The 22,464-nt window shown below is 65.1% G+C and overlaps 1 protein-coding gene across 1 annotated transcript in view; it reads left to right on the top strand.

The window, feature by feature from the left end:
* The window catches only part of KMT2D (lysine methyltransferase 2D), a 30,331-nt gene that overhangs the window by 5,878 nt on the left and 1,989 nt on the right, over nucleotides 1-22,464 (top strand). Inside the window, 42 exon segments of the mRNA XM_064401284.1 lie at nucleotides 2-115; nucleotides 421-531; nucleotides 633-737; nucleotides 937-1,118; nucleotides 1,206-1,370; nucleotides 1,462-1,568; nucleotides 1,661-1,702; nucleotides 1,803-2,018; nucleotides 2,100-2,243; nucleotides 2,324-2,440; nucleotides 3,229-3,353; nucleotides 3,436-3,625; nucleotides 4,702-4,776; nucleotides 5,104-5,208; nucleotides 5,336-5,509; nucleotides 5,780-5,864; nucleotides 5,974-6,218; nucleotides 6,491-6,564; nucleotides 6,644-6,694; nucleotides 6,826-8,505; nucleotides 8,666-8,839; nucleotides 9,501-9,649; nucleotides 9,854-11,931; nucleotides 12,024-12,147; nucleotides 12,242-12,329; nucleotides 12,477-12,543; nucleotides 12,729-12,961; nucleotides 13,569-16,682; nucleotides 16,765-16,908; nucleotides 16,981-17,145; nucleotides 17,231-17,387; nucleotides 17,471-17,552; nucleotides 17,648-17,823; nucleotides 18,180-18,328; nucleotides 18,434-18,569; nucleotides 18,649-18,785; nucleotides 19,134-20,304; nucleotides 20,525-20,661; nucleotides 20,771-20,901; nucleotides 21,006-21,291; nucleotides 22,123-22,196; nucleotides 22,298-22,406. Coding sequence (XP_064257354.1) covers nucleotides 2-115; nucleotides 421-531; nucleotides 633-737; nucleotides 937-1,118; nucleotides 1,206-1,370; nucleotides 1,462-1,568; nucleotides 1,661-1,702; nucleotides 1,803-2,018; nucleotides 2,100-2,243; nucleotides 2,324-2,440; nucleotides 3,229-3,353; nucleotides 3,436-3,625; nucleotides 4,702-4,776; nucleotides 5,104-5,208; nucleotides 5,336-5,509; nucleotides 5,780-5,864; nucleotides 5,974-6,218; nucleotides 6,491-6,564; nucleotides 6,644-6,694; nucleotides 6,826-8,505; nucleotides 8,666-8,839; nucleotides 9,501-9,649; nucleotides 9,854-11,931; nucleotides 12,024-12,147; nucleotides 12,242-12,329; nucleotides 12,477-12,543; nucleotides 12,729-12,961; nucleotides 13,569-16,682; nucleotides 16,765-16,908; nucleotides 16,981-17,145; nucleotides 17,231-17,387; nucleotides 17,471-17,552; nucleotides 17,648-17,823; nucleotides 18,180-18,328; nucleotides 18,434-18,569; nucleotides 18,649-18,785; nucleotides 19,134-20,304; nucleotides 20,525-20,661; nucleotides 20,771-20,901; nucleotides 21,006-21,291; nucleotides 22,123-22,196; nucleotides 22,298-22,406 — 13,188 coding nt within the window.

Genomic DNA, 22,464 nt, shown 5'->3' with positions numbered 1-22,464 from the left:
GGGGCGCAGCAGCAGCTTCCCGGGGCGGAGACGCCCCCGAGGGGGGTCCCACGGGGGCCGAGGCCGAGGCCGTGCGCGCCTGAAGTCGACCACCTCGTCTGTTGACACCTTAGCAGTAAGGCTGGGCTGGGGCAGAGGGGGGGTCCAGGGAATCCTTGAGCTGTTAGGCTGAGTCTCCCCTATCCCCTTCCCTATCATCTCTCCCTTGGAAAGATTAAGAGCCCTAAGTGTGGGGTGGGTTGGGGTCTTAGGGGGTCTCATACCTGAGCCTTTGCTGAGTCTGGGGGCTTCACCACAAAAAGTAGGACAGGTACAGAGCTTCCCCCTGGGGAGGGGTTCTGCTGCCCTTGCATCTTCCTGGTGCCCCCAGACTGCACAGAGAGGGTGTTCTCAGTGCTGACCCTCCTGCTCTGTCCTCAGCTCGCTGATGTGGAGAGCTCGCCCAGCAAGGAGGAGGACGAGGACGACGATGACACAATGCAGAACACAGTCGTCCTCTTCTCCAACACAGACAAGTTTGTGCTCATGCAGGTAACCAGGGCATGGCAGGAGGGACAGATGGACAGGGTGGGACAGACTCTGTCTCTCCTCTGCCAGCCGCTGTCTCCTCACTCACGACCTCTCTCCCCCAGGACATGTGCGTGGTGTGTGGCAGCTTTGGGCGTGGGGCCGAGGGGCACCTGCTCGCCTGCTCCCAGTGCTCCCAGTGCTACCACCCCTACTGCGTCAACAGCAAGGTGAGGAGGGGGCCCAGGACCCCCAGCCTCACCCCAGAGCTGTGCTGTGCACCCCAAGGACACACGAGGTTGTGCGTGGCACATCATGTGTGTTGAGTTGTGCACTGGCATGTCTGTGCCAAGCCCTGGGGTGTTCCCCAGAGCCACAGCGAGCCTGGGGACCACCATGGCTCACGTGGCTGCCCTCCCGTGTCCCCAGATCACCAAGGTGATGCTGCTGAAGGGCTGGCGCTGCGTGGAGTGCATCGTGTGCGAGGTGTGCGGCAAAGCCTCCGACCCCTCGCGCCTGCTGCTCTGCGACGACTGCGACATCAGCTACCACACCTACTGCCTGGACCCGCCGCTGCAGACCGTGCCCAAGGGCGGCTGGAAGTGCAAGTGGTGCGTGGGGGACACGAGGGGGACGCCACAAGGCTCAAATTCGGGTTCTACAGTGCTGGTGCTGACCCCTCGGGCCGCTCTCTGCAGGTGTGTGTGCTGTGTGCAGTGCGGGGCTGCATCCCCTGGCTTCCACTGCGAGTGGCAGAACAACTACACCCACTGCGCGCCCTGCGCCAGCCTCGTCGTCTGCCCCTTCTGCCGCGAGAAATACGTGGAGGACGACCTGCTCATCCAGTGCCGGCACTGCGATCGGTGAGCACTGTGCCCCAAGCTCCAGGGGCTCGAATTTGGGGTCCTCCTGGGGAAGCTGTGGTGTGTGATGGGTCCCCCACGCTGCCCGCAGGTGGCTGCACGCCGCGTGCGACAGCCTTTTCACTGAGGAGGAGGTGGAGCAGGCTGCGGATGAAGGTTTCGACTGCAGCGCCTGCCAGCCCTACGTGGTCAAACCTGGTGAGCTCACGGGGCAGGGGGAACTCAGGGGGGACCTGGGGGGCATTTGAGGGGTGTGGGGACTCACCTGCTCCTCTGCTTTCCTGCCATAGTGCCCGCGCCTTCTGCAGAGATGATCAAAGCTAAGGATCCAGGTACGTGCGGTGCCCTGCTGGGGTTCCCATGGCTGTGCCCTCTTCTGGCCACGCACCCAGTGCTGGCATTTGTCCCCAACGCTGGCGTTTGTCCCCTCAGAGCCCCAGTATTTCCGCTTCGAGGGCGTGTGGCTGACAGAGACGGGCATGGCCGTGCTGCGCAACCTGACCCTGTCCCCCCTGCACAAGCGGCGGCAGCGCAAGGGCCGCCCGGGCACCCTCAACGGGGACGGGGGGCTGGAGGGGGGTGACCCCCTGGGCCCTGAGGACAAGAAGGACGGTGACCTGGACGCCGATGAGCTGCTCAAAGCTGACGGTGGGTGTCGCTGCTGGCAGAGCTGGGGCGGTTGCAGGGTGGGGGTGTCGGGGGGTCCCACTAACGTGCCCCCCCCAGCAGTGGGTGTGGAGCACATGGAGTGTGAGATCAAGCTGGAGGCTCCGGCCAGCCCCGACCGCGACGTTGGAGCTGACGGGGACTCAGGGAAGGGGCTGGAGGACCCTGAGGAGTGCAAGAAGAGGAAGCGCAAACCGTACCGGCCTGGTGAGTGTCCTGCAGGCCCTGAGCCCTTCCGGGCTGTTCTGTGGCCCCGCTGTGCTCCTCACTCCTCCTCTGCCCCCCAGGCATCGGTGGGTTCATGGTGCGGCAGCGCAAGTCCCACACGCGGCTCAAGAAGGTGTCGGCGGCGCTGCCGGACGTGGGGCGCGAGGGGCTGAGCACCGAGGGACACCCTGAGGATGGTAGGGCCCACTGGCACCCCCTTTTTTTTTCCCCTTTTCCCCCCCCTTTTCCCCCCCCTTTTCCCCCCCCTTTTCCCCCCCCTTTCCCCCCCCTTTTCCCCCCCCTTTTTCCCCCCTTTTTCCCCCCTTTTTCCCCCCTTTTTTCCCCTTTTCTCCCCCCCTTTCCCCTCCTTTTCCCCCCCTTTTCCCCCCCTTTTCCCCCCCTTTTCCCCCCCTTTTCCCCCCCTTTTCCCCCCCTTTTCCCCCCTTTTCCCCCCCTTTTCCCCCCCTTTTCCCCCCCTTATCCCCCACTTTTTCCCCCACTTTTTCCCCCCCCTTTTCCCCCCCCTTTCCCCCCCCCTTTTCCCCCCCCTTTTTCCCCCCCCTTTTTCCCCCCCCTTTCCCCCCTTTCCCCCCTTTCCCCCCCCTTTCCCCCCCCTTTCCCCCCCCTTTCCCCCCCCTTTCCCCCCCCTTCCCCCCCCTTTCCCCCTTTTCCCCCTTTTCCCCCCCTTTATCCCCGCTTTTATCCCCCTTTTCCCTCCTATTTTCCCCCTTTTTTTCCCCCCTTTTCCCCTTTTTTCCATTTTTTTCCCTTTTTCCCCCCTTTTCCTCCCTTCCTCCCTTCCTCCCTTCCTCCCTCCCTCCCTCCCTACCTCCCTTCCCTCCCCTCCCCTCCATTTCCCATTCCCTTCTCACCCCCAGGGATGTTCAGGGCCCCTCAGGCTGCCCCTCACAGCTCTGTTCCAGTAGCACAGGAGCACCCCAGACCCTTTTTGGGGGCGGGTGTTGATTGCTGGGGGCTGTTTCAGGGGCTCCTGGTGACGTCCCAGCCGAGGCTGGCCTGGATCCGGGCTCAGGAGAGGGGGACGAGAAGAAGAAGCGCCGGGGCCGCAAGAAGAGCAAGCTGGAGGACATGTTCCCCCCGTACCTGCAGGTGGGATGGGTGGAGAGGCTGGAAATGGATGGGGGATAGGTGGGGAGGACCCCCCGGTGCTGACAGAGCCCTCCCACCCCAGGAGGCGTTTTTTGGGAAGGCACTGATGGACCTGAGCCGGAAGGCGCTGCTGGCGGCAGGCGGGGTTGGGGACGGGGCCGCCCGCCCCGCCTTGGGCCAGGGCGCCCCAAGGCCCAAGGGGGACCCCAACCTCGCTGGGGCACTGCAGGGGGGCACCCCCGACAGGAGGGAGACCCCCACCCACCCCCGAGGTGAGTGTGGCCAGGAGCGGGTCTGCAGCCCACGAGGGGGGTTAGATTACTGAGGGGTTGTTGTGGGTTCCTGGTGTGGTTGGAGGTCCCTGGGGGATCCCTGGGGTTGTTGGGAGCTGCCCCTGGGGTTGTTCAGGGTCCCTGGGTTGTTGGGAGCTGTCCTTGGGGTTGTTGTGGGTCCCTGGGATTGTTGGAAGTTGTTGGGAGCTGTCCCTGGGGTTGTTGTGGGTCCCTGGGATTGTTGGGGTTTGTTGGGAGCTGTCCCTGGGGTTGTTCAGAGTGTCTGGGGTTGCTGGGGTTTGTTGGGAGCTGTCCCTGGGGTTGTTGTGGGTCTCTGGGGTTGTTGGGGTTTGTTGGGAGCTGTCCCTGGGGTTGTTGTGGGTCCCTGGGATTGTTGGGGTTTGTTGGGAGCTGTCCCTGGGGTTGTTGTGGGTCCCTGGGATTGTTGGAAGTTGTTGGGAGCTGTCCCTGGGGTTGTTGTGGGTCTCTGGGGTTGTTGGAAGTTGTTGGGGTCCCCGGGATGGCTCGGGGTTGTTCAGGGTCCCTGGGTTTGTTGGGAGCTGTCCTTGGGGTTGTTGTGGGTCCCTGGGATTGTTGGAAGTTGTTGGGAGCTGTCCCTGGGGTTGTTGTGGGTCCCTGGGATTGTTGGAAGTTGTTGGGAGCTGTCCCTGGGGTTGTTGTGGGTCTCTGGGATTGTTGGAAGTTGTTGGGAGCTGTCCCTGGGGTTGTTGTGGGTCCCTGGGTTTGTTGGGGTTTGTTGGGAGCTGTCCCTGGGGTTGTTGTGGGTCTCTGGGGTTGTTGGGGTCCCCGGGATGGCTGAGGGTGTTGTTCAGGGTCCCTGGGGTTGTTGGAGCTTGTTGGGAACTGTCCCTGAGGTTGTTCAGGGTCCCTGGGGTTGCTGGGGGCCTTAGGGGATATTGGAGCTCGCTGGGGTTGTGGGGGACCCCCGTTGTGAGCAGTGCTGTGGGCTCTGAGGCTCCTTGGAGAGGGCCGGGGGCTGTGAGGGGCGGCCATCGCCGCTGACGGGAGAACGCGGGGGCTCGGCGGGTGCTGACCCTGCTCGCTGAATCCTGCAGGGGACGACAGCACTGACGGCAGCGCCGCCGCTCCCGATGACGATGGCAAGGACGAGGCGAAGGCCGAGGAGCTGGGTGAGGCCCGGGACCCCTGCGGGACCCCCAGAGCCGAGTCCTCCACCGGGCATAGAGCGCCCGCCGCCATCGGCACCAGACTCTATGGTTGAGGGGGCCGCTCTGGGCAGGGCTGAGCTCTATGGTTCCTCGTCAGGCCCATGATGCCCGTGACCATAGAGTGGAGCGTAGAGCGCCCCCGCGTGGCTTGGCGCTGCTGGAGGACCGAGGGACCCTTCGTGTCCCTTCGTGTCCCTTGTTGGGTGGCCCCGTGGGGGGTCCCCAGCCCTGAGCTCTGAGCCGGGGGTCCCCACGGGGCTGAAGGCTCTTCCCGATTCTTCCTCACAGGAGCCGACGAGCCAAAGGATTCCCCAGACCGCGGGGACGCCGAGAAACCGGCCACCCCGGGCGAGGGAGCGCTGAGCTCCGACCTCGACAAGATCCCCACGGAAGGTGAGGCCATCCTGCATCCCCTCTTCTGCTGAAGGGGTGGGTGGTCCCAGGATCGTGACCCCCCCCAGGTTTCTCCCCTTGCCATCAGTGTGGTATGTGCACCCAGCTCCCGCGTTTGCCTCTGCAGAGCTGCCCAAGATGGAGAGCAAAGACGTGCAGCAGCTCTTCAAGGACGTGCTGGGCTCGGCAGAGCGCGGGGAGCAGCCCCTCAACTGCGTGGCCGCGGGGATGGAGGCCGGGCAGGACCCCAGCCGAGCACAGCGGCCCTTCCTGCAAGGAGACCTCCAGCTCTCGGGGCAGGGTGGGTGGAATTGGCAGAGCCCCCGTCATCCATGAGGTCCCTGGAGGGTGTGGTGAAGGGCAGGGCTTGTTCCCAGCCTCAGGAAGGCCAAACTCACTCACTCAGTGGTGCCTGAGAGCCCAGCTCCTGGGTGTTCACTGTTGCTCTGGGGGTGAACATGAGAAGCACTTTGGGGGTTGTGCTGTCTGGGGGTTGTTTGGACCCCCAGGGCAGGTGCAGGTTTGTGCCATGACTTTGTTTTCCCTTCAACCCATCTCGTTTCCCTCGCAGGGAGCGTTTCCCTGGGCTCACTCTCTGGATCTGTCTCCTTGGACTCGTACTCGGGGGTCTGCCAGTCCCCATTCCTGGATAACAGGTACTCAGAGGAGCTGGGGGTCCCCTCCTTGGGGGAACTGAACTGCGGGGTGTCCTGGGACCCCACTCTTCATACAACCTGACAATGTGTGACACTCCTCTCCACTCAGGGAGCGGAGTGGCTTCTTCAGCCCAGACCACTGCGAGCCTGAGAGCCCCTGGGCCAGCAGCTCAGCTGCCACCACCCCCTCGACCCCCACGACCCCCACGACAGAGGGCGAGGGCGACGGGCTGTCCTACAACCAGCGCAGCTTGCAGCGCTGGGAGAAGGACGAGGAGCTGGGTGAGCTCTCCACCATCTCCCCTGTCCTCTACGCCAACATGAACTTCCCCAACCTCAAGCAGGATTATCCAGGTAGGGCTCTGGGGGGGCTGCAGCCGCCCCGTTGGGGTGAGGGCTGGGGGTATGGGTGGAGTGTCAGTCCCCTGGTCCCTTTTTTGAGGGGAGAGCTGGGTTGTTCTGCCACGGAATTGTTCTCTATAGTGGGCAGGGGGTCTCAGCTCTATCTCCTGGGCTGTCCCTTCTCGTGAGGGTGGGACAGTGACCCACCAAGGACAGGAGTGGGCTCCTCAGGTCCAGGCTAATGTTGCTTTCCTCCCCTGCATCTGCTCGTACTGGACTCCCAGACTGGTCGAGCCGCTGCAAACAGATCATGAAGCTCTGGAGGAAAGTCCCTGCCACGGACAAAGCCCCATATTTGGTGAGTGCCAGGAGGTCAGTGGGGTGGGTGGCCGGGGCACCGGGGGGCTGCAAGTCAGCTGGCTTCGTGTCTTTGTTAGCAAAAGGCCAAAGATAACCGGGCGGCTCATCGCATCAACAAGGTGCAGAAGGTACGTGAGGCGCGGGGAGGTGCCCGGCGGCCCCGGCCCAGCCCTGGGGGACATTGTTCTGCCCACCCCCAGCCCGTGCCCGACCCCTGGGGAGGGCCCCCACAGCGCTGACAGCCCGGCTCTCTCTGCAGCAGGCCGAGAGCCAGATCAACAAGCAGACCAAAGGGGAGGGACTGCGCAAGCCTGAGAGGCCCTCGCTGCACCTGCGGATCCCGGTGCCGCCGGGGGCACAGCCCGTCTACATCAGCAGCCCCCCCGCCGCCGGCGAGGGCTTCCTGAAGCCCCCGGCGGGTGCCGGAGGGGGGCCGGAGTCTCCCAGCGAGCTCTTCCTCAAGCTCCCTCCCCAGTCCCCTGCCCAAGTGCCTTCGCACGATCCCTACGGCGCGGCGCCCGCCTACGCGCTGGAGCCGCGCTTCCCCTCGCCCCTGGGCCAGAGCCCCACCTCGGGGGCTGCTTTCCAGCCCTTCCCAAGCCAGCCCCAGCCCCTCACAGCCCCCCGTGTTCCTCCTGACTTCCACCCCACCCCGCCTGGCACCCCCCGGCACCAGCCTGGCACCCCTGATCCCTTCCTGAAGCCCCGCTGCCCCTCCTTGGACAACCTCTCGGTGCCAGGGAGTCCTGGAGCGCGGCCCCCTGAGGCCCTGCTCTCTCCCCTGCCTTTCGGGGAGCAGAAGAAGGGTCTGGAGGTGAAGAAGGAGGATGGGGGAAGCCTGGGGGTCTGCTCGCCCGGCTACGCTTCTGCCATGGGCTACGGGGACTCCCCAGGTGGCCCCCACCTCTCGGCTGCGGAGCTGAAGGCGGCCGACGTCTTCAAAGCCCCCATGACCCCACGGGTCTCTCAGGTAGAGCCGCAGAGCCCGGGGCTGGGGCACCGGCCCCCCGACCCCCATCCCCTGGCCCCCTCGCCCCCCGGCCACCCCGATTTGTACCGTCAGTCGCCCTACCTGGACCCCTACTCGCAGCCCCCGCTGACGCCCCGGCTGCAGCCCCCCGAGGCCTGCTGCGCCCTCCCGCCCCGCTCCCTGCCCTCTGAACCCTTCTCCCGCATCCCTGCCAGCCCCCAGTCCCAGTCCAGCTCCCAGTCGCCCCTAACCCCCCGCCCTCTCTCCAACGAAGCCTTCTGCCAGTCCCCAGTCACCCCTCGCTTCCAATCCCCGGATCCCTACTCCCAGCCGCCCTCCCGGCCGCAGTCCCGGGATCCCTTCACCCCGCTGCACAAACCCCCCCGTCCACAGCTGCCGGAGCCGGGCTTCAAATCAGTGGGGGCGGCCGGTGGAGGTTTTGGGGGCACCCCAGCAGGTGACCCCCACGCCAAGGCAGCGGCCGGGCCACAGCCGCCCTTCGCCCGCTCGCCTGGCGCCAGCGTTTTCCCGGGGAGCCAGCCCCCCATGCGCTTCACCTTCCCCCCGGCCGTCTCGGAGCCTCTCAAGGGCTCCCCATCCCACCAGCCCCACGGGATCAACAGCCATTACAGCTCTGGGAAACCCCAGAGCTCGGCCTACGCCTCGTCCCCCAGCTTCCACCAGGCCAGCAGCCCGCTGGGCCCTGGCACTGCCGCCCCTGACTCGTACAGCCTCTCGCCCCTGCGGCCCCCGTCGGTGCTGCCGCCGCAGCCCCCGGCTCCCCCGCAGCAGCAGGACCCTTCTGGAACCTTCCTGCCCCGCGCTGCGCTGGGACTGACGGCCGACAAGAGGGAGGAGGTGGCTGCAGGGCTCTCGGCACCCCCAAACCGGGACCTGGCGGAGCTGCCCAGTGCCCAGGACGGGGCTCTGGGCACCATGAGCCAGTCGGAGCTGGAGAAGCAGCGGCAGGTGAGGTCTCTCCTAGGATCCAGTTGCATCCACTGGGGTTTGGGAGAGAATCAAAGGGAAAAACGGTCTGTGGAAGCATCAATGGCCGCTCTGTGTGTGGTTTGTTTTGCTGGTTTTGGTCCTGTTGCCACTCTGGGCTCTAACACCAATTTCTTCTCAGCGCCAGCGGCTCCGGGAGCTGCTGATCCGCCAGCAGATCCAGAGGAACAGCCTTCGGCAGGAGAAGGAGAGCGCGGCCGCTGCTGCCTCCTCCTCACCGGCTGCCTGGGCACCCGAGGCCGGCGGGCAGAGCTTCGAGCTGAGCCGGGGCATGGCCCCGTACCAGCCGGCACAGGTGGGAGAGCTGGGGCACGGGGGGCACGGGGGTGATGCCCCTGATGGAGGAGCATGGTGGGCACAGGGGGAAGTGGCTGATGGAGGGGCATGGTGGGCACAGGGGAGAGGGGATGTGGCTGATGGAGGGGCATGGTGGGCACAGGGAAGGGGGGAATTGGTTGATGGAGGGGCACAGGGGGAATGTGGGTGATGGAGGGGCATGGTGGGTAGAGGGAAATGTGGCTGATGGAGGAGCATGGTGGACACAGGGGAGGGGGGAATTGGTTGATGGAGGGGCACAGGGGGAATGTGGGTGATGGAGGGGCATGGTGGGCACAGGGGAGGGGGAAAGTGGCTGATGGAGGGGCATAGTGGGTATAGGGAAATGTGGCTGATGGAGGAGTATGGTGGGCACAGGGGAGGGGCGAGATGGAGGAGCATGGTGGGCACAGGGGAGGGGGGAATTGGTTGATGGAGGGGCACAGGAGGGGATGTGGCTGGTGGAAAGGCATGGTGAGTACAGGGGGCATGTAGCTGATGGGTGGCTGATGGAGGGACATGGTGGGCACGGGGGGAAAAGTGGCTGATGGAGGGGCATGGGGGGATGCAGCTGATGGAGGAGCACGGCAGTGGGATGTGGCTGACGGATGAGTGACTCTTTTTTCCTTCCTCCATTCCAGGACAAGGCTCTCCTCGGGACTCTGGCCACGGCAGCCGGCGCTGGGAAGCTGCCCGGCTCCGTCATGGTGCAGGCAGCGTTCACGCAGGACGAGCGGCTCTCCCGGCCCCCTCCGGCGGCCACGCCAGCCATGCTGGACATCAGCGGGCGGTGGGTGCCCCCTGGCAGGGCGGCGGGCTCAGCATGCACGGGTGGGAGCCAGCAGGCATCACACGCACACCCCCAGCTCGTGGGGATCGCTCTGGAGGGAGGGCACGGCTGTGGGTTTTCGGGTGCTTGGCACAGCCTGAGAGGGATGGGGCACAGCGTGTCGGGGCTGTACCGAGCTGGTGCCAACACCACGGTGTCTTCCAGGGCGGCGGTGGGGCCTCCCCAGGCCTTCTACCCCCGTGGGGTCTTCCCGTCGCCGTCCCCGCAGCAGCAGCAGCAGCAGCAGCACCTGTGGCAGCAGCAGCAGCAAGCAGCCGTGGCAGCCCTGCGGCTCCCTGTCACCTCCCGCTTCGCCCCCCCGGCCACCGGGACCCCCATGGGCAGCCTGGGCACCCGCCTGCCCACCCCTGCCGAGGCCGTGCCCCCCTCACCAGCTGCCCTGGGCGCTCCCTTCATCGAGCTACGACACAACGTGCAGAAGGGACCTGGGGGGGTCGTGGCATCTCCCTTTGCCCCCCAGGCACCCCGGCCTCGGTTCTTCCTGCCCGGGGAGGAAGGCACCCCCCAGGCTCTGTGCACCCCCGTCATGCCCCTGCAGGCGCTGCCATCCCAGAAGGTGCCAGCGCCGCTGCCACCCGTGTCCCCCCAGGGAGCTGAGATGGGCAACAGCCACCAGCAGCCCCACGCCAAGGCGGTGCCCCCGCTGCCAGCCCCCACCCTGGAGCTGCAGCAGCACATCCCCCCGCGCCCGCTGTCCTCCGGTGCCACCCTCCGCCCCGAGGGTGCCAAGGATGGCCCCGCTGCAGAGCCCACGCCGGCCCCAGGGAAGAGCCACCTGAGCCTGGAGGGGGGCCGGCTGCCCTGCGAGGTGCCCGTGGAGCCTGATTTGGATGACGACTTTGGCTCCCACAAGGACTTGGAAGACGATGATGATTTGGCCAACCTTAGCCTGGATCCAGATGTGGCCAAAGGGGACGATGACTTGGACAACTTGGACAGCCTGGAGACAGCAGACCCCCACCTCGATGACCTGCTGAATGGTGATGAGTTTGACCTGCTGGCCTACACTGACCCCGAGCTGGACACTGGTGACAAGAAGGACATCTTCAACGAGCACCTGCGCCTGGTGGAGTCGGCCAACGAGAAGGCTGAGCGTGAGGCCCAGCTCAAGACAGAACCACCAGCGCCCACCTTGAAGCTCCCCGACCCTGGGGACAGCAAAGATGTGACCCCGTCTGCGGAGGATCAGGAGGTGCCCAAGGAAGGACTGGTGTCTGGGATGGGCTTGGGACTCTCTGCCTGCCCCACGGGCGCTGTGCTGGGCCCTGACCCGGCTTTCAAGGCGCAGGGTGCAGAGGTGAAGGCTGGCTCGCTGCCCACTGATGTCAAGCCCAAGTTGGAGGATGGCTGCCTGAAGACCTCGCCCTGCCAGTTCACCACCGCTGGCCCCGAGCGCCTCCCGGTGCCCGTCAAGTCAGAAGCACTGCAGGGCACAGATAAAATCTCTGCCTCCCTGGGGCTCAGTGTCAAACCTGGCCAGACCCTCCTGAGCTCCAGCGCCGGCCCCGCTCGCCTCAGCCTGACTCAGTTCTCCAGCAGTGGCCACACTGGTGTCCCCGTGCTGGAGAAGGATCCCTACACTGCCCCCGGCCGTGGGCTGGCATCTGCCCAGCTGGGTGGCCAGAGCAACCCCTTGCTGGAGAAGTTTGAGCTGGACAGCGGAGCTTTGGGGCTGGGCAGTGCCCGGCACTCGCCGGCGGATGACCTGGACAAGATGGAGAGCTCGTTGGTGGCCAGCGAGCTGCCCCTGCTCATCGAGGACCTCCTGGAGCACGAGAAGAAGGAGCTGCAGAAGAAGCAGCAGATGTCAGCCCACCTGCCCCGTGGCACCCCCCACCTGCAAGCCCCAGGGCACCCCATGCTGCACACAGGGGCATCCGGGCAGCCTCCCGAGGGGCAGCCACCCCGTCTGGGCACCCCTCAGACACCCCTCCAGCTGGGGCTGGTGGCCCGGCCACCGCTGCTGCCACCGCAGCCCCCCCAGCTCAACGCACCCCAGCAGCGCCCGGCTCTGGGCCCCCACATGGGCATGGGCTCTGGGCAGCCCCATGTGCTGTCCTCGCCCCACGGCGTGCAGGTGGCCCTGGGGCAGCCACAGCAGAGCCAGCAGCAGGTGCTGGTGCAGAAGCCGATGGCCGGGGTACAGCCCCCCAACCTGGGCCTGAAGCCCCCCCAGCTCGTCATGCAGCAGCAGTTGGCCAACAGCTTCTTCCCAGACACAGGTAGGGGCTGCAGGTGATTTTTTTGGGGGAGCACGGGGCCCTTTTGGGTGGGGGACATAGGGCTGAACATGCTGTGGTCTCTGTCCCAGCAGACCTGGACAAGTTTGCGGCCGAGGACATCATGGACCCCATTGCCAAGGCCAAGATGGTGGCACTGAAGGGCATCAAGAAGGTGATGGCTCAGGGCAGCATCGGGGTGGCCCCAGGCATGAACAGGTAACAGACATGGGGATCTGGGGGGCCCAGGGTGGGGCAGGCAGGTTTCTTTGGCTCTGGCTCACAGCCCCTCTCTTGTGTGTGTCCCCCAAAGGCAACAGGTTTCCCTGCTGGCCCAGCGGCTCTCGGGGGGCCCGGCTGTCTCTGAGATGCAGAACCACTTACTGGCAGGGAGCGGGCAGGTGAGTGGGGTGTCCAGAGTGTTTACAGGGGTCTTTTAGGGCTGGCAGGCCAGAACTGGTGATTTTATGGCTCTCTGAGGGGGTGGAGTCTGTGGGGAGAGGACAGAAATCCACAGCATGTGTCCCAAACATTCCTCTTTCTTCCAGGAGCGGAGTGGCACAGACCCAACCCAGGCTCGCCCCAACCCACCCACCTTTGCACAGGGCGTCATCAGTGAGTACTGACATGGCAGGGCTGGCATGGTGTGGCACAGGGCTCACCCTGGCCCTGGGGCTGGGGTCTCCACTGACCCAGGGTCTCTGCTTACCCGGGTTTCTCACTGACCTGGGGTCTCCACTGACCCGCAGTCTCCGCTTACGGGGGTCCTCACTGATCTGAGCCCTCTCCCCGTCCCACAGACGAGGCTGACCAGCGGCAGTACGAGGAGTGGCTGTTCCACACGCAGCAGCTGCTGCAGATGCAGCTGAAGGTGCTGGAGGAGCAGATCGGGGCGCACCGCAAGTCCCGCAAGGCGCTGTGTGCCAAGCAGCGCACGGCCAAGAAAGCCGGGCGCGAGTTCCCTGAGGCCGACGCCGAGAAGCTGAAGCTGGTAACGGAGCAGCAGAGCAAGATCCAAAAGCAGCTGGACCAGGTAGGACCCTGCATGTGGGTGGGCACCTTGTCCCTGGTGCAAATGGGGTGTCCCCAGTGTTAATGCTTCACTGTTCCAAATTCTAGCCTCGCTATTCCTGACTTTACACTGTGCCATCCTCAAATGTGATGTCCTCAGAGTCAATGTGCCATTTCTGGCTCTACTTTTCTGCTGTGCCCAGCACTAATGCTGTGCCAGTCCTGGTATTAATTCCACGCTGTTCCTGGCACTAACACTCTGCCATTCCTGGCACTGATGTCCCACTATTCCTGGGACTAATTCACTTGCCATTCCCAGCACTAATGCCCTGCTGTCCCCAGCATTTATCCTGTGCCATTCCTAGGGCTGTTGCCTTACTGTCCCCGGCAGTAAAGCCATGCCATTTCTGGTGGTGGTGGTGTGCCATTTCTAGCACTGTTATTGTGCCATTCCTCATGCTAATGCTCCCCTATCCTGGCCACTAAATCTGTGCCATTCCTGCTGCTGATGCCCCACCATCCCCAGTGCTGAGGCTGTGTTGTCTCCCTGTCCCTGGCACTAATGCCATGCCATTCCTGCCACTAAAACCCTGCCATTCCTGGCACTCACACCCCACCATCCCCATCAGGTGCGGAAGCAGCAGAAGGAGCACACCAACCTCATGGCTGAGTACCGCAACAAGCAGCAGCAGCACCAGCACCAGGCCTCAGCCGTGATGGCCCTGAGCCCCTCGCAGAGCCCCCGCCTCATGTCCAAGCTGCCGGGACAGCTCCTCTCAGCACACGGCGTGCAGCAGCCCGGGGGAGCCCTGGTGGGAGCACAGGGCCTGGGCCAGCAGCCGGGGCAGCCCGGGGGGCTGCGCCTGCCCCAGGGCGGTGTGTCCATGGCCGTGCAGCAGGGCCTGTCCTTCATGGGCCAGCAGCCTGTGGGGAATGCCCCAGGAGTCGGCTCCTCTGGCGCTTTCTTCAGCGGGAACCCGGCGCTGCGCGGGCTGGCCGCTGACAGCCGCCTGATGCAGGAGCGGCAGCTGCAGAGGATGCAGCTGGCACAGAAACTGCAGCAGCAGAACATGCTGGGACAGGTGTCGCTGCAGCAGCAGCCAGGTGTGATGGGACAGACGTCAATGCAGCAGCCAGGTGTGATGGGACAGGTGTCGCTGCAGCAGCCAGGTGTGATGGGACAGGCGGCCATGCAGCAGCAGGGCGTGATGGGACAAGCATCAATGCAGCAGCCGGGTGTGATGGGACAGGCAGCCATGCAGCAATCAGGTGTGATGGGACAGGCAGCCATGCAGCAATCAGGTGTGATGGGACAGACGTCACTGCAGCCATCAGGTGTCATGGCACAAGCATCGATGCAGCAGCAGGGCGTGATGGGTCAAACCTCCATGCAGCAGCCAGGTGTGATGGGACAGGCGTCGCTGCAGCAGCCAGGTGTGATGGCACAGGCGTCCATGCAGCAGCCAGGTGTGATGGGACAGACGTCGATGCAGCAGCAGGGTGTCATGGGTCAGGCGTCCATGCAACAGCCAGGTTTGATAGGACAGAGCTCCATGCAGCCACAGAGCATCATGGCACAGACGTCCATGCAGCAATCAGGTGTGATGGGACAAACTTCAATGCAACAGGCAGGTGTGCTGGCCCAGACATCACTGCAGCAGCCAGGCATGATGGGCCAGGCATCCATGCAGCAGCCAGGCGTGCTGGGCCAGGCCCCAGTGCAGCCAACAGCCGTGCCAGGGCAGCCCAGCCTGCTGGGGCAGCAGCAGCAGCAGCCCCCAGCCCCACAGCCCGGCGCAGGCGCTCAGCCCATGGTGCCGAAGCAGCCGGGGCTGTTGGGCAGCCAGCAGAGCCTCCTCGTGCAGCAGCTCTCACCCCAGCAGCAGCCAGGCGTGCTGGGCCACGGGCCAGGGCTGCAGCACCAGCCTGTGCTGGGCCACCCCCCAGCCCAGCGCCAGGTTGTCCTGGCCCCCCACCAGCAGCGGGTGCTGGGCTCGCCCCAGCTGACGCCGCAGACTCCGGGGATGCTGAGCCACCGGCTCGTGCTCTCCCAGCAGCTGGGGCAGTCTCGGGCACTGCTGGCTCCACAGCAGCAGCAGCAGCAGCAGCAGAACTCAGCGGCTGCCCAGCCAGGTCTCCTGGGGCTGGGCCAGGGGCAGCCCTCCATCCAGCACTTTCCGCAGCACGGGGCGGGGGGCCAGGCCCCCTCTGTGCTGCACCTGAGTCAGGGAATGCAGCCGGCCCCGGCGGTCCTGGCTGCCAAGGACCAGCCCGCGGGGATGGACGGCAGCGCCCTGCACGCCGAGGGCGGGGAGAGCGGGGGGCAGCTGCACGGGGAGCAGCAGGGAGCCCTCAACCCCCCGGGGCTGGGGGGCCCGGAGCCCCCAGCCCCCAAGCACCAGGCTGAGCTAGGGCAGGGCCAGCAGCTCCTCTTGAGCTCCCCACAGCCGGGTGTCATGCGGGCAGCCTCTGGGCAGCCGGGTGCCCTGCTCGCCCCGCCGCTGCAGAGCCCTGGGGCCGTCCACCCCGAGCTGTCCCAGCAGCACGGGGACACGGCCGGGGTGGCAGAGCAAGCGCTGGGCTGTGGGACAGGCCCAGCACAGGCCATGGTGCCGGCACCGCGGCCCCCAGAGCAGGCAGCCAAGGGGGTGGCAGGGGCCCTGCCAGGGCAGCCACAGCCCCCACGGCTCCAGAGCCCCGTTCAGCACAAAGTAGGGCCAGCGTCGGGCACGGCTGCTCTCCCCCCAGCTCTCCTGGGGCAGGTGCCAGGGCCGGTGATGGGGCAGATCCGGGCGCAGCTCCAGGGTGTCCTGGCCAAGAACCCGCAGCTGCGGCATCTGACGCCGCAGCAGCAGCAGCAGCTCCAGGCCCTCCTGGTGCAGCGGCACCAGCAGAGCCTGCTGCAGCAGAACCAGGCACTACGGACCCCTGGCCCCTTCCCCGGGCAGGCCCCGGACTACAGCTTGACAGCTGCCCGCCAGCCCACTCGTCCCATGGGGCCCCTTTTCCAGCCCCGGGCAGATGCCCCAGCAGAGGCACAGAGCAGCTCTGCCACCGAGCCGGGGCGGGCACTGCCAGGGCAGCCTCCCCAGCAGCCCCTGGCTGAGCTGGTTCAGGCAGCTCTGGCTGCCCGTGGCCCCCAGCCCGGCCTCATCCGCCTCCCCACGCCACCAGCCCCCTCGCCCCTGGGCTGTGCCCCCCAGCACCTGGCCAGCCCTGAGCAGAGCCCCCAAGAGCCAAAGAAGACATCACCGGGAATCCCGGCCTTGGCCCCCAGCCCTGCGGCACCCACGGAGCCCGGGCTGGCTGCCACGCCAAGCGGGGCCCTTCCTGACCCAGCCCACGGCCCCTGGGACCCCGAGGCACCTGGGGTGGACCCAGCTGACCCTGGTGAGACCCGCATCAATGGGGCTGTGCCAGAGGGGGCCCCCGCGGCAGGCGAAGCCCCCCAGGTGTTGGTGAAGCAGGAGCCGAAGGAAGAGGTGGCGGCAGCGGCACAGTGTGAGGTGGATGGAGAAGAGACAGCAAAACCAGAGGCCAACGGGGACCCTGGGGACAGCCAAGCCAACAGCCTGCTGGCCCCAGGTGGGCGCTCCGAGGCTGGGCACCTGCTGCTGCAGAAGCTGCTGCGGGCCAAGAACGTGCAGCTCTCAGCACAGAGCCCAGGCGAGCTCAATGGGCACATGGAGAACCGGAGCACTGGGACAGAGCCACGGCCACAGTCGCTGCTGCTGGGCCGGGAGGTGAGCAGCAGGGGCTGGGCTGGGGGCGAGATGGGTGAGGGGCTGCGCTGGCACTGCTCATGCCCCCTTTTTTCCTCCTCAGGACCCCTCCATTGCCAGGAAGCCAGCACCCACCAAGCCTAAGCGGGTCCAGAAAGGCAACGAGCGGATCCCAGCGTCCCGCAAGAAGCTGCGGAAGGATGAGGGGCTGCGTCCTGGCGAGGCCCTCATGAGGCAGCTGAAGCAGGTATGGCAGCGGGCTGGGCTGTGGCTGGGGGCTTCCTTTGCCCTTGTCACCCCCTCACCGCTCTGTCCCCAGGAGCTGTCGCTGCTGCCGCTGACGGAGCCGACCATCATGGCCAACTTCAGCCTGTTTGCACCCTTTGGGAGCAGCCCCATCAACGGCAAGAGCCAGCTACGGGGCGCCTTCGGCAGTGCTGTGCTCGACAGCGTCCCCGACTACTACTCCCAGCTGCTCACCAAGGTGAGAGGGGGGTTGTTCCCTGGTGTCCCCCTTATCCGGGGGTTCTGGACCATCCTGCTGTTCTCACCCCACCGTCTTCCCCCAGAACAACCTCAGCAACCCACCCACGCCACCCTCCTCGCTGCCCCCCACACCCCCTCCCTCCGTGCAGCAGAAGATGGTGAATGGTGTCACGGCCCCTGAAGAGCTGGGGGAGCAGCCCAAGGACGCCGACCCAGCCCGTGAGCCCCACGGCCAGAAAGGTGAGCCTGGTTGGCACAGGGTGGCACAGAATCCGTGCTGCCACTTGTCACTCCCCACTGTGACACATGTCGCTTCTCTCTAGATACACCAGCTGTGGAGGTGAAGAGCCTGGACCTGCTGGCAGCACTGCCCACCCCTCCACACAACCAGACCGAGGACGTCAGGTGAGACCCCCTTTGTGGTGACCCCCCACAAGTGACATAAGCCCCTCCATGGGTGACACCAGGCCCTGTGGCCCCTGACACCTCCATCCCCACAGGATGGAGAGCGACGACGAGAGCGACTCCCCCGACAGCATCGTCCCTGCTTCGTCCCCCGAGAGCGTCCTGGGCGAGGAGCTGCTCCGCTTCCCGCTTCTCAGCGAGGCCAAGCCAGAGCTGGAGGAGCGTGTGCTGTCCCCCATCATCCCCATCATCCCTCGGGCCAGCATCCCAGGTGGGATGGGCTGGAGGGGTGTGTGGAGCAGGGCAGGAGGGGTCTGTGGGCCATATGGACTGGGCAGGAGGGAGTCTGTGGGATGTGCAGCACAGGGAGGGGGTTTGGAGCGTGTGTGTCAGGTAAGAAGGGATATGGATGGAGCAGGATGGAGTTCCTGGTCTGGGAGGGGATTAAGGGAGCCAGGGGAAGGGTCCTTGGGAAGTGTGGGAGGGGGATTTTCAGGGTGGTGTATTCCCTGCAGGGATCTGGGGCAGCTGGGTGGGCTCATGGGTGGCTGTTGGTGGGGCTGGGTCTGCACAGTTCTGACCCTGGCTCTGCTCCCCACGGCTCTGACCCCCCTCTCCCCACACCAGTGTTCCCAGACACAAAACCCTATGAGGTCGCAGAGCCCTTTGGGGCTCCACCAGGGAAGGTGGGGGCAGCAGGCCCTGGAGCCCCGTGGGAGAAGGGCAAGAGCAGCGAGGTCTCTGTCATGCTGACGGTGTCTGCAGCAGCTGCCAAGGTGAGTGAGGGGATTGGGAGATTCAAGACCCTTGGGATCCCAGCAGCGACCTAACACAGTGACACCTGTGGCACCCTGGACCCATCCTGCCTTCCTCTCACCTAGAACCTCAATGGGGTGATGGTGGCCATGGCTGAGCTGCTGAGCATGAAGATCCCCAGCTCCTACGAGGTGCTGTTCCCCGACGGCCCTGTGCGAGCAGCTGTGGTTGAGGCCAAGAAGGTGGAGACAGATATGGCCGGTGAGTGTTCACCTTGTCCCCATGGCCCCCATGTCCCCAGGCTGGGACTCCCATGACGGGTGGTCCATCCCTCTCCCAGGAATGCTCGCAGGGAAGGAGAAGGCGTTGGCTGGGAAGGTGCCGGACAGCAGCTCGGAGTGGCTGAAGCAGTTTGATGCAGTGCTGCCAGGGTACAGCCTCAAGGGCGAGCTGGACCTCCTGACACTGCTCAGACAGGTCAGTGGCGTGCAGGGGGCCCCGTCAGTGGCTGGGAGACTGGGAGGGGGGTTTTGGGGTACCCATAGGGCTCTGGCTGTATGGGGGTAGAGGAGCAGGGACTCTCTGATAGAGGAGCATGGTGGTCCCTGTGTGTCACCCCATGATTGCAGGGAGTTTCCTGGGGGGCCAGGTGGCCATGGGCTGGTGCTGGGTCTGCCAGGAAGGAGTCCAGGAGGTCCTTGCAGGGTTGGGGGTATGTGGGATGCTGATGCTCCTGTGGGGCCAAGGACCCCTCCCTGTGATGTTCAGAGAGGTTGGGGGTTACCATCCCTGCAACTGATCCATGCCTTTCTCCCCACACCACAGGAGAGCCCTGCTCCTGAGAAGACCCTTCACCACTGCTACGTCAACAACGTCTCCAACCTGGACGTGCGGCAGCTCTCTGTCCTTCCCCAGGAACCCTCGCCCCCGCTGTCCCCCTCCGTCCCCTCCCCATCCAGCCCCGCTGAGCCCACCAGGGTCCCCGACCCCGAGGCGTCCCACGAGGCGGCCCCAGCCCCGTTGTCACCACTGCCACCGGCCCCCTCGCTGGCCCCCCAGGAGGAAGGGGCCACAGCTGTCCACTCGCCACCCCGTTTCAAGCCACGCTCGCGGCCTCTGGAGGACGGGGATGAGGCGAGGCCCCGGCTGAAGAAGTGGAAGGGCGTGCGCTGGAAACGGCTGCGCTTCCTCGTCACCATCCAGAAAGGAGGAGCCAAGCGCGACGGCGACAAGGAGATCGCCGAGTTCATCGACAAGCTGGGAACCACGCTGCGCCCCGAGAAGGTGCCGCAGGACATGCGCAAGTGCTGCTTCTGTCACGAGGAGGGCGACGGGGCCACGGACGGGCCGGCCCGCCTGCTCAACCTCGACCTCGACCTCTGGGTTCACCTGAACTGCGCCCTGTGGTCCACGGAGGTGTACGAGACTCAGGGAGGGGCCCTGATCAACGTGGAGGTGGCGCTGCACCGTGGGCTGCTCACCAAGTGCTCGCTGTGCCAGAAAACCGGTGCCACCAACAGCTGCAACCGCATCCGCTGCCCCAGCGTGTACCACTTCGCCTGCGCCATCCGCGCCAAGTGCATGTTCTTCAAGGACAAGACCATGCTGTGTCCCCTGCACAAGCTGAAGGGGCCCTGCGAGCAGGAGCTCAGCAGCTTCACCGTGTTCCGCCGCGTCTACATCGAGCGGGACGAGGTGAAGCAGATCGCCAGCATCATCCAGCGCGGGGAGCGGCTCCACATGTTCCGCGTGGGCGGCTTGGTCTTCCACGCCATCGGGCAGCTGCTGCCACACCAGATGGCCGATTTCCACAGCGTCACGGCCCTCTACCCCGTGGGCTACGAGGCCACGCGCATCTACTGGAGCCTGCGGACCAACAACCGCCGCTGCTGCTACCGCTGCACCATCTGCGAGAACAACGGGCGCCCTGAGTTCGTCGTGCAGGTCATCGAGCAGGGCCTGGAGGATCTTGTCTTCTCCGACTCCTCGCCACAGGGTAAGGAGTTGGGATATGCCAGCAACCTTTGTGCTGGTGGCTGAGCAACACCAGAGGGTGGGGCGGTGGAAGTGGCTTGAGGTCCCCACCAAGTCCTCATCTTCAACCCGTGGCACTCAGCTCTGCTCTGGTGACAAGGTAGTGACTGGTCACCTGGGCTCTTGATCTTGGAGGTTTTTTCCAGCCTAATTAATTCTGTGGTTCTCCCTTCCCTTGGCAGCTGTCTGGAACCGGATCATCGAGCCAGTGGCGATGATGAGGAAGGAGGCCGACATGCTGCGACTCTTCCCCGAGTACCTGAAGGGCGAGGAGCTCTTCGGCCTCACGGTGCACGCGGTGCTGCGCATCGCCGAGTCGGTAGGTCCCAGGTCTCTCCTCCACACTGGGGGTCCACCCTCCTGGGGAAAGACCCAGTGGTTCTGCTGCTGCCTCTTGACTCCTGGTCCTTCCGTGTCCCCCTCTGCAGCTGCCGGGCGTGGAGAGCTGCCAGAACTACCTGTTCCGCTACGGGCGCCATCCTCTGATGGAGCTGCCCTTGATGATCAATCCCACCGGCTGCGCCCGCTCCGAGCCCAAGATCCTCACCCACTACAAGCGGTAAGCGGGGCTGGAATTCACTGGGACAGCTGGGATCCACCAGGAGAGCTGGGATCCCTGGGGATCTCTCATCTCTAACCCTTCTCATCCCCCTCCCCTGAAAGGCCCCACACCCTGAACAGCACAAGCATGTCCAAGGCCTACCAGAGCACGTTCACGGGCGAAACCAACACACCCTACAGCAAGCAGTTTGTGCACTCCAAGTCCTCCCAGTACCGGCGCCTGAAGACGGAGTGGAAGAACAACGTGTACCTGGCACGGTCCCGCATCCAGGGGCTGGGGCTCTACGCGGCCAAGGACATCGAGAAGCACACGATGGTCATCGAGTACATCGGCACCATCATCCGCAACGAGGTGGCCAACCGGCGGGAGAAGATCTATGAGGAGCAGGTGGGGCTCTGCTCGGGTGCTGGGGGCTCGTGTGGGGACTGGGGCCGGATGTGGAGGGACTTGGGTGGGACATTGTGGGCTCTGGTGGAACATGGAGGGACTCTGAGGAGGACACGGGAGGAGTCAGGTGGGATTTTGGGAGCTCAGGTGGGATGAGAGTGGACTTGGGTGGGACGTTGTGGGCTTTGGAGGAACATGGAGGGACTCTGAGAAGGACACAGGAGGAGTCAGGTGGGATTTTGGGAGCTCAGGTAGAATGAGAATGGACTTGGGTGGAACCTTTTGGGCCCTGGTGGAACATGGAGGGACTCTGAGAAGGACACGGGAGGAGTCAGTGGGATGTTGGGGTTTCGGGTGGGATGAGAGTGGACTTGGGTGGGACGTTGTGGACTTTGGAGGAACATGGAGGGACTCTGAGAAGGACATGGGAGGAGTCAGGTGGGATGTTGGGGTTTCGGGTGGGATGAGAGAGGACTTGGGTGGGATGTTGTGGGCTCTGGTGGAACATGGAGGGTCTTTGAGATGGACTTGGGTTGTTGGAGGCTCAGGTGGGGTGTGGGTGGAGTTGGTGGGATGTTGAAGGCTCTGGCAGGACATGGGGAGACTCAGGATGTGGAGGGACTTGAGAGGGATATCAAGGGTTCTGGTGGGACATGGAGAGTCTTGGGATGTTGGGAGCTCTGGTGGGACATGAAGTGACTCAGGTGGGATGTGGAGGGACTCATATGGGATTTGAGGGTCTCCAGTGGGACTTAGGGTGGTGGAAGTGGACTCAGGTGGGCTGTGGGGACCTCAGTGCACCCCTGAACCCCCTCTTCTCCTCGGTGGCAGAACCGCGGCATTTACATGTTCCGCATCAACAACGAGCACGTCATTGACGCCACGCTGACGGGGGGCCCGGCCAGGTGAGCACGGGGGGCTTTGGGGTGCTGGGCTACCCCCAGAGGGAGCCATGACGTCCGTCTGTCCTGCCCCTGGCTTGGTGCTGACCCTGCTCGTCCCCCAGGTACATCAACCACTCGTGCGCCCCGAACTGCGTGGCCGAAGTCGTGACCTTCGACAAGGAGGACAAGATCATCATCATCTCCAGCCGGCGCATCCCCAAGGGGGAGGAGGTCAGTGAGGGGCTGAGGGGGTGCTGAGGGGGTCCTGGGGGTCCCAGGGAGGGGGGCT

The sequence above is a fragment of the Passer domesticus genome, chromosome 31, assembly GCF_036417665.1.
Source record: "Passer domesticus isolate bPasDom1 chromosome 31, bPasDom1.hap1, whole genome shotgun sequence".
Classification (NCBI taxonomy): domain Eukaryota; kingdom Metazoa; phylum Chordata; class Aves; order Passeriformes; family Passeridae; genus Passer; species Passer domesticus.
Note: the sequence above shows the minus strand (reverse complement) of the source record. Positions and strands in the feature narration are given on the sequence as shown.